Here is a 15209-nt window from a genome sequence, read left to right on the forward strand (position 1 = left end):
TAATGGAAACTGAGGCTGGGCATGATGAGGGAGAATGGGGGGTAGTGACTTGCCTCACTTGAGTTGCATACTGAGTCAGTGGCCAAGCCAGGACTCTCCGATGCTGTTGAAGAGGGTTCATTCATTCAATCATTCAGCATATATTTACTGAGCTCCTACTATGTTCCAGGCACTGAGAATATAGTCTTGAGCAAAACAGACAAAGCCCCTATGCTGCCGGGGCTCACATTTTAGACAGGGAGAAAGGCAATAAACATGAATGTATATACAATGTCAAGTGATGATAAGGGCTACCCAGAAAAATGTGGGTATGTAAAGGTGGAGGGTCAGGGTGCCATATTATACAGGGAGGTTGAGAAAAGCCTCTCCAATAAGGTGCCCTCAGACAGAGACCATAAGCAATGCAGGAGGGACTCACGTGGATGTCTGGAAAAGCCTTGCAGGCAGAGGGAACGTCAGAGGCAAAGGCCGAAGAGCAGCTGCGTGCTTGGCATGTTAGAGGCTGCGGGCTGAGGTAGAGAGGGGCCAGGGGCAAGCAGGAGGTCTGCGGAAGTGGGGCCAGCGAGTGTCGGACCTGCAGACCACAGTGAGGACCTTGATGAATGAGATGGGAAGAGAGGAAGCCTCTGAACACAAAATAAAACTGGTTGCTGTCGAGTCAACGCCACCTTATGGCGACACCATGTGTGTCACAGTAGAACTGCACTCCGTAGGGTTTTCAGTGGATTTTTCAGAAAATCACCAGGCCTTTATTCTGAAGTGACTCTGGGTAGACTCCAACCTCAACCTTTTCCGTTAGCATCCAAATGAGTTAATTGTTCATACCATACAGGGACTCCAGAGCAGAGAATAAGTCAACCTTCCTGTTTGAAAGGGTCCTTGTAGCTGCTGTGTTGAGAGTAGATGGGAGGGAATGAGGCAGAAGCAGGGAGGCAGTTAGCAGTCCCCAGATGAGGGAGGGCGGGGCTCAGACCACAGTGGTAGCAGTGGAAGGGGCAGAAGAGTGGTAGCAGTGGAAGGGGAGAGAAGACGAAGTTCAAAGGAAGCAGACAGGCTTTGCTTACAGATTCCAAATGGGTGTGAAAGTAAGAATCAATGATGAGTATAAGGTTTGGGACCTGAGCAGCAGGAAGGATAGACAATGCTGCCATTTGCTTCAATGGGAAAGACATCACGAAAACAAGTTTGAAGTGAGGGATGGGACCAGGAGTTTGGTTTGGAGCCTATTAAAGCTGACGAGGTCGTGCACTGGGCTACCGACTGGAAGGCTGGAGGTTTGAGTCCCCCAGTGGCATCTTGAAAGAAAGTCCAGTGATCTACGTCTGAAAAATCAGCCACTGAAAATTGTATGGAGCACAGTGCTACATATGGGGTCACCATGAGACAGAATCAATTCAACAGCAACTGTTTTAAAGATTCCAGGCATGCCAAGGAGATAGTTAGAGACAAGTCTATAATTCAGGGGGAGAGTCCAGATAGAAGAGACCAATGTAAGTGTGGTCTGCATATAAATGGTTAATGCCATGGGACTGGATGAGTTCACCCAGGACCGCATTATGACTCTGGTGGCCCTAACCACTTTTGCCTTGGTAGGGCCCTCTCCCCATGAAAAATATTAAAAATTCTATTTTATGACCATGTTGGTATAAAGACAAATATAATCCAGGCCGAATTATATTCATTTTTTCCTTCTTCTGATTTTAAAAGAAATTAAAACATGTTCACGAGTCCCTGTTAGTACTGTGGGCCCTGGCACTGTGCCTACTGTGCCTCCTGGCTAAATCGGCCCTGGGCTCACCCAGGTGTGACTGTGGGTGAAGAAGAGGTTCAAGGACTGAACCTTGGAACACACCAGCATTTAGAGGTTTGGGAGATGATGAAGAAGCGGCAAAGAAGACAAGAGAGAGTGGCTCATGAGGTGGAAGGAGAAGCCAGAGGCCAGAGGCAGACAGATTCTTAAAGAGGAGGCAGGATCATCTGGGTCATTGTATTCAGTTGTCCATTGTGGAGGGCTGGGAGCTTTGAGGTATGTCCTGGTGGTGTGCCACCCATCCCTCCCTCCAGCATCTCCCAGAGGAAGGGGATTCTGCTCTCCTGCCAGCTGTCTCCTAAGCTGCCACCCTGCCTCAGGCAGTAATGCTGTTGGTCTGGCTCCACCCTTCCCCGTGTAGATCATGTTTGAAATCTCCAAGCAAGAAGACTCGCAGATCCCCATCTGGATCATCGTGGCCAGCACACTGGGGGGCCTCCTGCTCCTGGCCCTGCTGGTCCTAGCACTGTGGAAGGTGAGGACCCTGCAGGGTGGCGGCGAAAGCAGCACCCAGGCTAGTTGGCCGCGACCTGGGGCTCCAGCCTCTGGGCCCTGTGGCCACTTCCCACATAGGCCTCTCCCTGGGAGCCGGCCACACCCAGCCATCCTTCCCAACCTGCCTGCTGCCAAAGCAGCCAGCCTCTCACCCCAGCAGCAGATAGGCTAGCACCAGCAGGGGTGCTATGGCTCTGCCCCTTTTGTGAGTCTCAGGCCCCTTGGAGAACCTGAAGGCTAAGGGTTTCTCTTATCAGAAGAAAAGCAAGACAGCTGCACCAAGTTTCTCCAACAATGCCAGGCTGTAAATGAATCCTCCAAAGCCCTTCTCTGTCTCTGAGCCTCAGGTTAAGAACCCTAGTCTTACCTTCCTCCTATTATAGATGAGGTGATGACAGCCCAGAGAAGGGTACTAACTGGGGCAGGGTCACACAGCAAGATGGTGGGAGCAAGCATGACTTCTTGCCTCCAACCATGGCAACATCCACTTGTTCCAGCCTCCCCTCAGCAATTAATTACATGGTCCATTGCTCAGTCCTCGAGGGACTTCTGATGGGCAGAGGCTGCTCAGAGTGAGCTGGAGTATTCAGGAAAGCCCTCAGAAGGAGGAAGGCTGAGAAGGGTTAGTGGAGGGGCAGTAGGAAGGGGAGGCAGGCCTTGTCCACTCTGTCCACCCCTGAGACTGCTCCCTTGGCCTCCCTACAGCTCGGCTTCTTTAAAAGTGCGAAGCGCAGGAGGGAGCCCAGCCTGGACTCCAACCCCAAAGAGCTGGAGTGAGGCTCAGGAGGAGGCTGCAAGTTGATGGGGGCCAGGAACGGGCCCAAGTGATGTGCAGGCTGAGGCCTATGCCCCACAGAGCTGGGGTGGAGAGGACTGACTGACGCCAGCTGCCAGCTCACTTTGCACTTGACCTCCTCTCCTGAGAGACCACCTGCTCCCTCTGGAATGGAACTCAGGCCTGTTTTAAGAGGGACCACCCTACTGGGAGGCCAGGACACCTCCAATATAGATCCCTAGGGATTTAAAGGGACCCCCTTCCCACACCCCTGCAAGGCCTCCTCAGGTTCTGGGAGACATTTGCTGCCCCAACCACTCTGGTGCTAGGAATTGGTAATCATCTTTCATCCTCACAAGAAACCGAGGGAGGAAGACTATAAATACACGTCCACTGGTACACTCTTGCCTCAAGATCCAAAAGGACCCAAGGGGCAGCAGGCGCTAGATCAGGAACCTGCGTTGACCTCCTGTCCCTTGCCCCCCCCCCACGCTGTCCATGACTCCCGAGTCACATCTAACCCCTTCCCAGCTCCCCCAGAATGAACCTGAGCCTAAGGGCTTGCTGGTGACAGCCGCTGGCTAGGGATAAAGAGACTCTGGGATGTGGAGACTGTGAGGGACCAGCGGGTCCCCTCCCCCACAGGCAGGCTCTCCAACCACGTGATTATTCACACTGACAGCACCAACACTCCCCAACATGCTCGCAGCCGCCTGCCTCCCCACCTGCCATTTTGTTCCTAGGTACCTCATGGAAGTGTGGTGGGTGACCCAATCCCCACCCAGGTTCCGAATTCCCAAATCTTCCCGCAGCCTGCTGGACCCTGGTCTGGCTCTGGCCCAGGCAGCAGGGTGGGGATGGGGGGTATCCCTTCTTGTACCCCCCAACACACACACACCCACCGGTGCACGGGAGAAGAGCTCAGCCGGTGCTGATGAAGGGGCCTCTCTGGAATGCACTGAATAAAGCCGGTGCAGGGACCCTGGAGCCTAGGCAGCCTCCGTGGCAAACATCTGCAGGCCTGCAAAACAAGTGGTACCACTAATCATGGTGCCCCCGGGACAAGGGGCATGCCTGGTCCCCAGCAGGAGTAATTTATGCCTTGACCTTGTTTTGAGATAGAAATGAAAGGGGGACACATGAAAGGCATTGTCCACCTATTCATACGACTTCTACTGTCGTAAATATTTTTTAAAAATAAAAAATTTAAAAGTGTTTAAAAACACCCGAGGTGCTCACTTCTCTTTCTGTGGGCATAGAATGTCCCAGAGAGCCACACTTTTCCCTGAACAAGAAGGTCCAGTAGAGGAGATCCTTGCTTCCTTCTCATTAAGGGTTGGGAAGGGACCTATCTACCATCTGCTCCCTCAGACATCCCCTCCCAGTGGCTGCCTGACCTGCAATGGACATCTCTGGTGATGGGGCACTCCCTCCCTCCCACACCACCCATTCCACCTTTCGCCAGCTCAGAGGGTTAGAACCCAAATATTCCACTGTAGCTTCTCTACCTCTTAATTCCAGCTCTTTCCTCTCAGGCCTCTCAGACTTCAGCCTGGCGTTTCAGTGCTGACCCTCTTACACCTTGATGTGGAGTTTCCTCGTCATCTTTATACACAGGCTACTCTTGAATCAAGCTCTCTCCATTCTATTCTTGTGCCACTGGTTTCTTGGAATCCCAAGAAGCCAGAAGTAGAACTTTAGAAACTATTTAGTCTTATTCCCACATAGATAAGGACACTGAGAACCAGAGGGATTAAGAGACGGCCCTACGTTTCAAAGTAAAATCAAGACTAAACCCTGGACTATTATCTACCAAGCTGGACTCTGCAAGAAAGAACTGATATAAAGTAACTTTTTGTGAGTATTTTGGACATGTTATCAGAAGGGACCAATCCCTGAAAAAGGACATCACAGTTGGTAGAGGATCAGTGAAAAAGAGGAAGACCCTCAATGAGATGGATTGATAACAGTGGCTCAATCATGGGCTCAAATATGGCAGTGGTGGTGAGGCTGGCACAGGTCCGGGCAGTGTTGTGTTCTGTTGTACACAGGGTCGCTATGAGTCAAAACTGACCCGATGGCACCTAACAACAACTCTTTTTTTTCTCACAGTGAAACCAGAACCTGAATCTGAAAACCCATTTTCCCCTCTGATAACAGAATCCGAAGGAAAAGTTTTTAAATCATATTTCTTTTGTTCAAATAACACCCTCATGAGGAAGTAACCTGGGTAACTGAAAATCAATGAACACACACTCAGAAATGCACTGTTTGATTTAGCACCCAGTCCTCTGGCAAACACCATCAGGTCTGACAGAATGCTTTGATGGGAACCTGATTTGTAGAGGTTGACATTCACATTTGTTTTTAACTGCCATATGTAATCACACTGCATGCCAGAGCAAATGTGTCTGCAGGTCAGATACAGCCCAGCAGCCACCAAATTGCAAACTCTAGACACTCAGTCAAAGGCAGTCTTTATCCCAGGCCCTCTCCTATCCCCACACCAAGACCAACTAAATGGCCAAAAGGTGGAAAAATGAAGAGACTCGTATCTTCAAGGTATTGCTGTCTCTCTCTTCTCTTTTTCTTATCAATGCTTCCTTTCCAAATTTATTTACTTTGAGGTATAAATGTCCAAGATTGGCCTAAGTGTGTCTGACAGGCAAGCAGAGAAGATACAATTAAATATGAAACAAAGCATCATGCTACAGCAATATTTCTCAATCTTGGCTGCACATTAGAATCATTCAGGAGCTTCAAAAATACAGATTTGAGGGCACCCGCCCTGAGGATTCTAATTGGTTGGGAGTGCAGATCATTTTTGTTTTAAAGTTTCCCAAGTGATTCTGTCTAAGAGTTGCACTCATCAGGCAGGTGAACATAAAGCCTAGCACAACCAGAGCTAATATGTGCAAGTGACCTCCTACGATGAATGCTGGGAACCATCAGCATGAATGTTGTCAAGCTGACCATACTCTGTGGGACTCAGAAGACCTTTTTGTTACAGCACATATTCAGAGTGGGACTTGCTACATATTTCATCCAGTTTTGCTAGATGAAAAGTTAGGAAGCTCTTGGAGGAGTTGGGCACATTTGCTATTGTCTGGGGGAGAAGCTGAACCGCAGTCTCAGAAGCAATTTTGGCATTTGGAGGCAAGCAGCCAAAAATGCAACTGCAAGCCAACATTAAAATGCCTGTTTTGGTTAATGGATGTTATTAACAATGTAGAAATTAAGAATAATAATTTATGATGGTGCTAAAGGCCAAACTCAGAGTGTTAACATTGGAATGAAAGCAACTTAAAAACTGTTGTCTTTTCAAATCATTATTGGCCCACCCTAGACACTGCTCTAAACAATCTGTTTTGATTTCCATGTAGCACATGATACTTAGGCAAGTCTGCAGCAAACTTAAGCACGCAGGAGAAAACGTGCCTGGGGCAAGGTCTGACACTTATAAACCAAGTTACCAACAAAAAGTGGTTTTAGAATTTGGTCCATGGGCTGTCAGATTGTCTAAGGTCTGTTCAATAGAGGAGACAGACCTCAAACAAGGAGCCGTGAAGAGAGCTGTGTAAAATGTCCTGGGTGGCTTCACAGTTGCTTCTGACAAGGTCAGCCTTACAGGAACCTGGCATTAAGGGACCCCACCACACACACACACACACACACAGGATGCGAGCAGGTTCTTGGAGAAGACACAGAAGCTGAGGGATGGACCCTGGAAGGATTCAGAGTGCTGTGGTACATTGTTCTCTGAGCAAGTGGCCATCAACTATGGCACCCTTCGGTTCCGGCCAATTGAGGGCTGGAAAGAAAAGAGGAATGCAAACACAAGTGCTGCTTCCTCCTGGCATTACAGGGCATGAGCATGCAAGCTCAGAAGGCAACTGCATCTCCTATCTACCCAGGGCTGAGCTTCTCAAAGTGGAGTCTCAGGGGCACAGCCATCAAAACCAGACTCCTAAATTCCATCCCAGACCTCACAGTCCCACTTTCTATGAAGTAATTCTAAATATATTCAACACCAGCCTAGAGCCATAATATTCTGTGTTCCCTAATCTTCAGTGTTAATTTTTTAAATGGAGTGGCCCATCTGGCTGTCCTTCACCTCATGTGGGCCTGTCTTGCGGGCAGCAATAATCAGCAAAGAGCCTCAAGATGTCCTTCCAGTGCAAATGGTAGAATTTCTGGGTTTTACTTTTTGTTAAGGAAGGTGGTGTTTTCTTAACAAGACAGATATCCAGGTATTTCCAATGCAAAGTGTAAAGGGCAAAGTGCTAATATAATGTAACAGATAGAGGGAATAATTCTGCCCAGGGCACTGTAGAGAAAGTAAGAAACTCTTTCCCTCACACACACAAAAAAAATACTGTTGCTGTCAAGTCAATTCCCACATATAGAGACCCTAAAAGATAAAGCAGAACTGCCCCCATAGGGTTTCCAAGGCTGAATTCTTCACAAAAGCAGACTGTCACATCTTTCTTCCACAGAACAGCTGGTGGGTTCAAACCAGCCTTTCAGTTAGCAGTCAGGTGTTTAACCACTGTACCACCAGGGCTCCTTCCTCCCTAGAGGTCTTTAAAAAAAACAACTTGCTACATTCATCAAAGGAGCTCTAGTAGCATAGTGCCTAAGGCACTTGACTGCTAACCCGAAGGCTGGTGGTTCAAACCCACCAGCCACTCCTTGGAAGGAAGGTTGGGCAATCTACTTCCATAGTGATACCGCCTCAGAAACCCAAGGAGGGGTCACTATGAGTCGGGTCTGACATGACGGCACATAACAACATTCATCAATATGCAAGTTTCTAGTATCAATAATACCCCAAAAGAAGATAGACTTGAATCAGTTTGCCTGGCTTCAAGTTCCAGGAAGCCAAGAAGCCTGTAATAGAAGCAGCTGGCTCAATCACTCTCTTTCAACTCCCTGCCACCAACACTCAGCCCAAAATTAGGAATGAAGTGGCCAGGTCACAGCCATTACTAGTGACTGGTTTCCTATTTTCACTCACCACCACACTGGCCTTTGCTTTTCCCTTCAGCTAATGCTGTGCCAACCCCTTTACTCTTCATTGCTTTTTATGACTGGTGGTGGTTAGGGGGCAGGGGGTTCAAATTATCCCCACATTAACATCAACTAGGCTCTTCTCAAAGAGTAGTCAAACTTACTAGATCAGATTAAAATCTGCACAGTACTGTTGTGTCATTACTCTATTAGCTTTGACCTTGCACTAAACTAGGGCAGCATGTTCAAAAACAGAAGCTGAAACAGGAACACAGGAACTTTGCTGGTTTACCATGGAGAGGGTTGGAAGCCTTATACCTGAACTCACAAACTCTTCAATGTAAATAGTCTAAGCTGTACATAGGAAATTCACCAGACCAAAGTAGGGTATGAGCAGAATGTTTTTCTTAAAAAAAGAGGGGGCAGGGAGTGCCATTCCTTGATGAGCTCATCCTTTCTGATCAGTCTTCCATGTTCTTTGTTCTTATCTTCTTAGTCTTGCATAAAAGAAATGATGTGCAGCAACTCAAATGATGCTTTCTGAAATGTTTTCAGAAGGTGGCCCAAACCAGAGTCACAAAGTAACATCATAAAATTGTATTTGGGAAATTAAAATTTCTGAGGACAAATAGCAAAACCAGATTTCAAATAGGGGTATCAAGCTGGACCACGAGCTGAGCAAGGGCAGGGACCAGTGCACTCTATTTCTGTATGCGCATCTCCAGTATAGGCCCTGACACAGTAGGTGTTCAGTAAGTGCTAATTTCCAAGAGTTTGTTCCCACTGGCTGAAAGGAGTGCAAAATTCCAGTCTTGTTCTCCACATGGACTGAGCACACCAAATTAAAGCCCACACAAACAAAAAAAAATGTCATGTTGTTCAAGCTTGCCAACCACCACCTGACATTTGTATCTCACATACTGAATTTTCTAGATCAAGTATCTGGAGAAAAATATTACTGCCGGTATTTTCTTTAGTCTGGTCATCTTATTTTTAATACAGCAGACATTACTTGAAACAAAGAAAAAAGTGTTTTAAAATCTGTCTGGATGATTTCTACAGTACAGCCGGGGCTTGTGGCCAAGCCCAGACCTAGGAGAACTCCTTAAATGAGCTGCTCTGGTACTGGCATGAGTCTAACAGTGGGAAAAGCACTGCTCAGTGGGGTCAAGAGACCCAGAGCCCACTCTCAGCTCTGATAATCTTTGTGCGGCACAGGATGGACAAGTCACTTCTTTCATCTATAAAATGAGAAGGATTTACTAAGCTTTTTTTTTTCTTCAGATCTCTAGACACTAGAATGGCTACACTCAATCTAACTTTGAAAACAAGTATGTACCAAGGTTGTCCTCTAATACCACCATCTAATATTTTTCTGGCAATCTTAACCAATGTAATTAGATAAAAGAATACAAAGTATGGATACTGAACATGAGAAGGCAAAGTAAGTTATCATTACTTGCAAATGATGAATAGTTTATTTAGAATATCCAAAGGAAGCACCTGAAAAATCAGTTTTTAAAAAAGGCAAATATATTAAAGTGTCTATGCACAAACATTAGTATTTAAAAGTATATCATGGAAGAAAAGCTTCTATCCACACTATAAACAAACAAGCAAAAAAACCTCTTAATAATTTTTAAAAACTATTTTGTAAAAGACTTGATTAAGTGGGCATTTCTTTCTTTAGGATAAAAAGGCCCAAAACTGTACAGATGTCAAGTGTCCCTAAATTAACTAAGTCAATGCTAAACAAAAGAATCGCTTAACATGATAAAACGACACCACAGTTTATTTGGAAAAACAAACATACAATAATGAAAAAAATTATCCAGCTCTTTGAAAAAAAAAGACAAACAAAAAAATATTAGCCCGACTACATATTAATATTTAACATTTAACCAGGCACTTCACTGTATATTAGGCACTGTTACACATTTTTATTATCTCATTTGCACACCACTATCCAAGTTAGATATTATTATTATCCCAATTTACAGAAACTGAGGCTTCGATAGAAAAGTAACTTACCCAAGGTCACAGAGCTAGTAAGTAGTAGAGCCAGGTTTCAAACTCAGACGGTAGTTCCCAGAGCTCCACCACACTAAGAGATGAACAGAATAAAGAATCCAAGAAAACAACCAGTTACGTTATGGGAATTTATGATTTAAATCAGTGAGGAAAAATTACGGGGCCCTTCACTAGCTGGATCCTTATATCAAAACAAATTCCAGGTAGATCAAACATTTAAACCAAAAAAAAGAGGAGGAGGAAGAAAACATGGGTATAAAGAAATATTTATAATGTTGGAATGGAGCTCTTACAAGCAGGAACCAAAACTGAGAAGCCATAAAAAAAAATTATCGATAAATCTGGCTATATAAACTTCTGATACAAAAACTACCATTTAAAAAAAACAAAATAAAACTGTGATATGACAGAGAAAACTCCTTGAACTTCCAAAGATTTTCTAACAAGTCAGTAAGAAAAAGACCATAACCCAAAAGCAAAGAAAAACAAATGGCCAATAAAGTGTTCAATCTAACTCAAAATAAAGGAATACAAGTCAAAACCATGAAATACCATTTTTTTATTAATCACCTTAGCAAAAACGAAATGATTTGATAACATCTGGTGTCAATAAAGGTATAGGGGGATGGAAGGAAATCTGATTATCTCGCTCAAGATTTTAAATGCATACAGTCACTAAACCAGAAGTTTCAGGACTGGGAATTTCTCCTATAAATAAAGCACATAAGCATGTTCAGTATGGCATTATTAGGAATATAAGACAAAATGGAAAACCTCCATCATAAGGTCTGATTAAATAAATGTGTTATGAAGTTGGTTAAAAAAAAAAAAAAGTCTATATATACTGAAATGAAGAACTACCTAAGATCTATTAAATGATAAAGAACAGTGTAGGAAAGGCAAAATCCATTTACATTCTGAAAAATAAAAAGGAGAAATGGTTCATATGTACTCAATTCACAGTGATTGCTCAAAGGGTCCAAATAGGAGGTGGGGTGAGACAAGAACAGAACTTTATTTATACTATTTGAATTTGTCTTTGCTATCTGAATTTTTTCCCAAGAACATATATCACTTTGACAACTTTTTTTTTTTTTTTTTTTAAAGGACATCAACAAAAGATCATCTCAACTAAAGGCATACTGAATAATAAAGACACAAACTTCAAGGCAGTTTTTTTCAAACATTTACTGAACACAAATACCATTTTTTCCTTTTACACAGCAAGATTGTTAGTTTCAAATTAGCTGAGCCATTAGACTATCAATTGCCATGAAATTAAAAATGATTCTACATGTCAAACTCAAATAGAAAATGCCATGCAATATATAAATCACTAATAGACCTCTGGTGCAATCAGCAAGTTTACTATGTTTATTAAAGTTATGTAAATGGTTGACAAAAGTGCACAACAGAATGACATCACTGGTTCGTTATAAATCACAGCAAATTACTAGAATATAACAATGTAGTCCTCCACGTGGAGGACTGCAGGATGGAGGTGATTATTATAAAGGACAGGTTAGGCCAGTCAGATTTTACTCCCCAGCTGTGTACCTCTGAAAAGATGGGACAGGAAAGCTCAAGTTTTTCCCCTATCTTTTCTCTTCTACCAATTACAAAGCAACAACAAAAAGCCATGCACAAATTTTACAACACCTGATAAAAACAGATACAAGACCTTGTTCATTTCATAACTTGGCAAGCTTGCATCTTCTCTCCTTCATTTTTCTGATTAGACCATTCATCACGTGATTCCCCCTAAATAAAAAGCTGTTAATAATTTAGCAGTGCTCACCCTTGCACACACATCAAGACATACTACCCACAGCCATCAAGTCACACAGTCCCTTTCCCTACACATTAACACAAATGTTTACACTACAGTCTAGGACTAGAGACCACTTTTACCTTAGTTTTAAAATTCATATATAACCATGATCAATAGAGTATTTATTTCAGATCCCATATTTGAGGGAGTGGATGCTGTACCAACCATCCCATCTGAAGATCTAGGAAAGGCTGCCAAAATGTATGAAAAAGTCTTACAATGTATCAAACATTACTAAGCGCTTTCTCCTTCCAAAAGAGGGTATCCAAAGTAGAGCTGTGTGTTTTTAGAGTAGGAATGAGCACACAGCTTAAAATCTTATGGACTAATAATTTTTCATAGAGCAAAAGATAAAATGTTTTTTTTTTTTTTCCACTTATTTTAATGTTATAGTATAGTCAGTGTCTTGGCTGAGGAAAACAGAATAGACTTCTGTACATTGATACATCACTAGCCTGAAAAGGAACGTTTAAGGAAACCACCAAAAAAGAAGTCTTTTATACTTTTCTCCATCCACTCACTAGCCAACCACTGCTGCTTCTAAACCAGCAACTCGTGCCTTACCACACCCCCTTCCAAAGAGAAATGCATCTGCCTGAATAATCCCAAGTGCTCATTTTCATAAGGTAGCTGCCTCAACTATAGTGGAAACTGGTGACAGGGTGTTGTTCCCTTAGGATCTTGATTTTCAAAGACACTTGCCTATAAATACTGAGTTTGTACTTCAGGAACTGCTGCACTCAAATCACATTTTATTCAAACAGTGCTATCATACTTTCTCACAATTACCAGTTATTAATCAGCTATTAGTACATTAAATAAAACCCATCCCAGAATCAAGCAAGACCAACGCTTGCAGATGGTCTGCTTTGTGGTTGCTTGTTTAAAGTGCCATAGCAAGGAACCTTGAGGCAGCTGGACTGTGACCTAGCAGACCAATTCAGGGGAGAGTGAAGAAAACTCTGTTGACAGTGGCAGAGTTCTTGTGTGGAAAATGCCCCCCTCCTTTACCAATTGAGGGGATGGATTTGCTGCCCATTCCTTGAGTTAAACAGGTACCTAAATTCAAGAGTTCAGTTTTACCAGCTCTATTAAATGGACAAAACCCCCTCAGTTTCGCACGGTTTGCATGTGAGCCTCTAGTTCGCCTAAACTTCTATGACAATTACTGACACGACAAAGACATTTTGATTAATTTGAAATGCTATCAAGTGTTACAATCCAAGGCATAATTCTACCAATAATAAATATAAAATGACAAAAAGTGGCTAAAAAAGAGAGCAGAGATACAGACCTACCACCTTTCTTACCTATTTATTTCCCTTTAGAAAACAAACAAACAAACACAAGTTTGGGAAGGATTTGACTAAACATATTTTAAAGTAATTCTACTCAAAAAAAATTGTAAAAAACAGGCATGTAGATCACTTGTTTCAAGAATGGTTTTATACAGATGTTTCACAATACATATTTGGATTTATTTTACAAGACATCCTTAGCAATACAGTACATGATGTACTGCTTACTGTATTATAGTAAAAAAAATTATCAGTTACCATTAGCACAGTTCATAGTTTATATTCTACTGTCTTTAAATTCTTTCTCCAACTTTTGTCAGCATTTCAAGCAGCACAGCTTTCATTTCTCCAGCCTTCAGTCCTCCCTTCTCAGAATCATTTGACTGTCATTAAATGTTGATGGCTGAATATGCACATATAATCATTACCCTCATTTTATAAATAAATAATATCTAAAACAGTGCTCATCCTGGGTAGCAAAAGGGATGAAATTTGTTTTTGAAACATGCAACATTACCTGATATTTTCAGTTTTGGTGTTTAAAAATCATATACATTAATAATGGGCACCAAATGACTCCCTCAGTTGAACTTATCCTCAAACTGTCAAATAAGTAGGACTTGAAGTAAAAAAATAAATAAAAGGTCCAATCTGAGCCATGGAAAAGGTATGATTCACTCACCTTGAGGAAGTACATTTTTCTTTCAGGCCAGGAGAGTTACCAAGAGCAAGATACAGTATTTCCTTAATTCATCCCTGGAGGATCAAGGCCGGTCATTTCAAATTGGGGCTCGTTCAAAACCTCCCCTTTAATTCATTCTAAAAACTTTCCTTGTGAAATCTCAGGTTAGGAAAACAGGAATCTATTGCCATGGCAGAATTTATCATCAGAACATTCCTAACTCAAGCAGGAAGACACACAAGAAATAACTACAGTAAAAATATCTTGCATTCTTGGGGCAAAGAGGGGTTTAAAGCCCTCCCCTATCATCCCCTCCCACCCTTCAAAGGATGTCCCTTTGCAGGGTGTCTCTATTTTATTTAAGGCCCTAGGTGCTGATTTTGGCTTGGTCATTGTGTTATACTGATCCAACTGCAACCTTTTCTCTTATATTTCCACAAAGTAATGTTCATACATAAAATGTTAATTGAAACCTTATAGTTGTTTTTGTTTTTAGTTTATATCTGATGTTACAAAATCATTAAAGGAAAAAAGCTGCAGGTCTTCACTTACAGTACCATGCACTATGAGAAGCTAAGGCATTCATTTGGCACTAGGGAGAAAAATACAGATACAAGCTAATTTTACCTTTTTCATCATAATTAACATCAATAGAAATAAGTTTGTACCCTTTCCTTGGATTTCTGTAATGCTTAAAAAATAATCACAGAATACTCAGTCTGACAGTTAAAATGTTATAATTAAAACAAAAGATCATAAGGCCTCTGTACAGCCTTGCCAGATTAAGTTAACAATTTGTGGTTAAAATGTACCACTCTCAGACAGAAACATCTTTCAAAATGGCTTTATGACTGACTTTAATCATCAAAAACATTTGCTTTCCTATCCCACACTAATGATCCTTCTACTTCTTGTCATGGACTAAGTAAAAAAAAAAAAAATATATATGAAAAAAAATATATATATCCAGTTTCCCTTTTATTCATCATAAACACCTTATTAAACAAACCAGTGGCCATGGAGCCCATTCTGACTCATGGTAACCCATGTGTGTCAGAGTAGAACTGCACTTAGGGAGGCACTAAGAATGGCCTCTGGAAGAGTAGTTTCCAAATTTTCAAAGATGCCACACAGGAGGATAAGGGAAAGAAAGAGGGGACAAAGATCCAATGTATATACTGGGATTATATTGTACATTCATAGTTTTTATGTCTGGGAGCTGAGAGTCAACGCAGATTGCTGCAATTTAGATAAATTACATTAAAACAGAAATTTAA

General features: G+C 42.6%; 1 protein-coding gene across 1 annotated transcript in view; it reads left to right on the top strand.

Moving 5' to 3' along the window:
- ITGA11 (integrin subunit alpha 11) overlaps window positions 1–3082 on the top strand; it is a 153222-nt gene extending 150140 nt beyond the window's left edge. Inside the window, exons 29-30 of the mRNA XM_042783262.1 lie at window positions 2172–2285; window positions 3011–3082. Of these exons, the coding sequence (XP_042639196.1) occupies window positions 2172–2285; window positions 3011–3082 (186 nt within the window). The remainder of the gene's footprint in view (window positions 1–2171; window positions 2286–3010) is intronic.
- The last annotated feature ends 12127 nt before the right edge of the window (window positions 3083–15209 follow it).

This window comes from Orycteropus afer, unplaced genomic scaffold (assembly GCF_000298275.1).
Source record: "Orycteropus afer afer isolate SDZICR_OR568_19922 unplaced genomic scaffold, OryAfe1.0 scaffold00015, whole genome shotgun sequence".
Taxonomy (NCBI): domain Eukaryota; kingdom Metazoa; phylum Chordata; class Mammalia; order Tubulidentata; family Orycteropodidae; genus Orycteropus; species Orycteropus afer.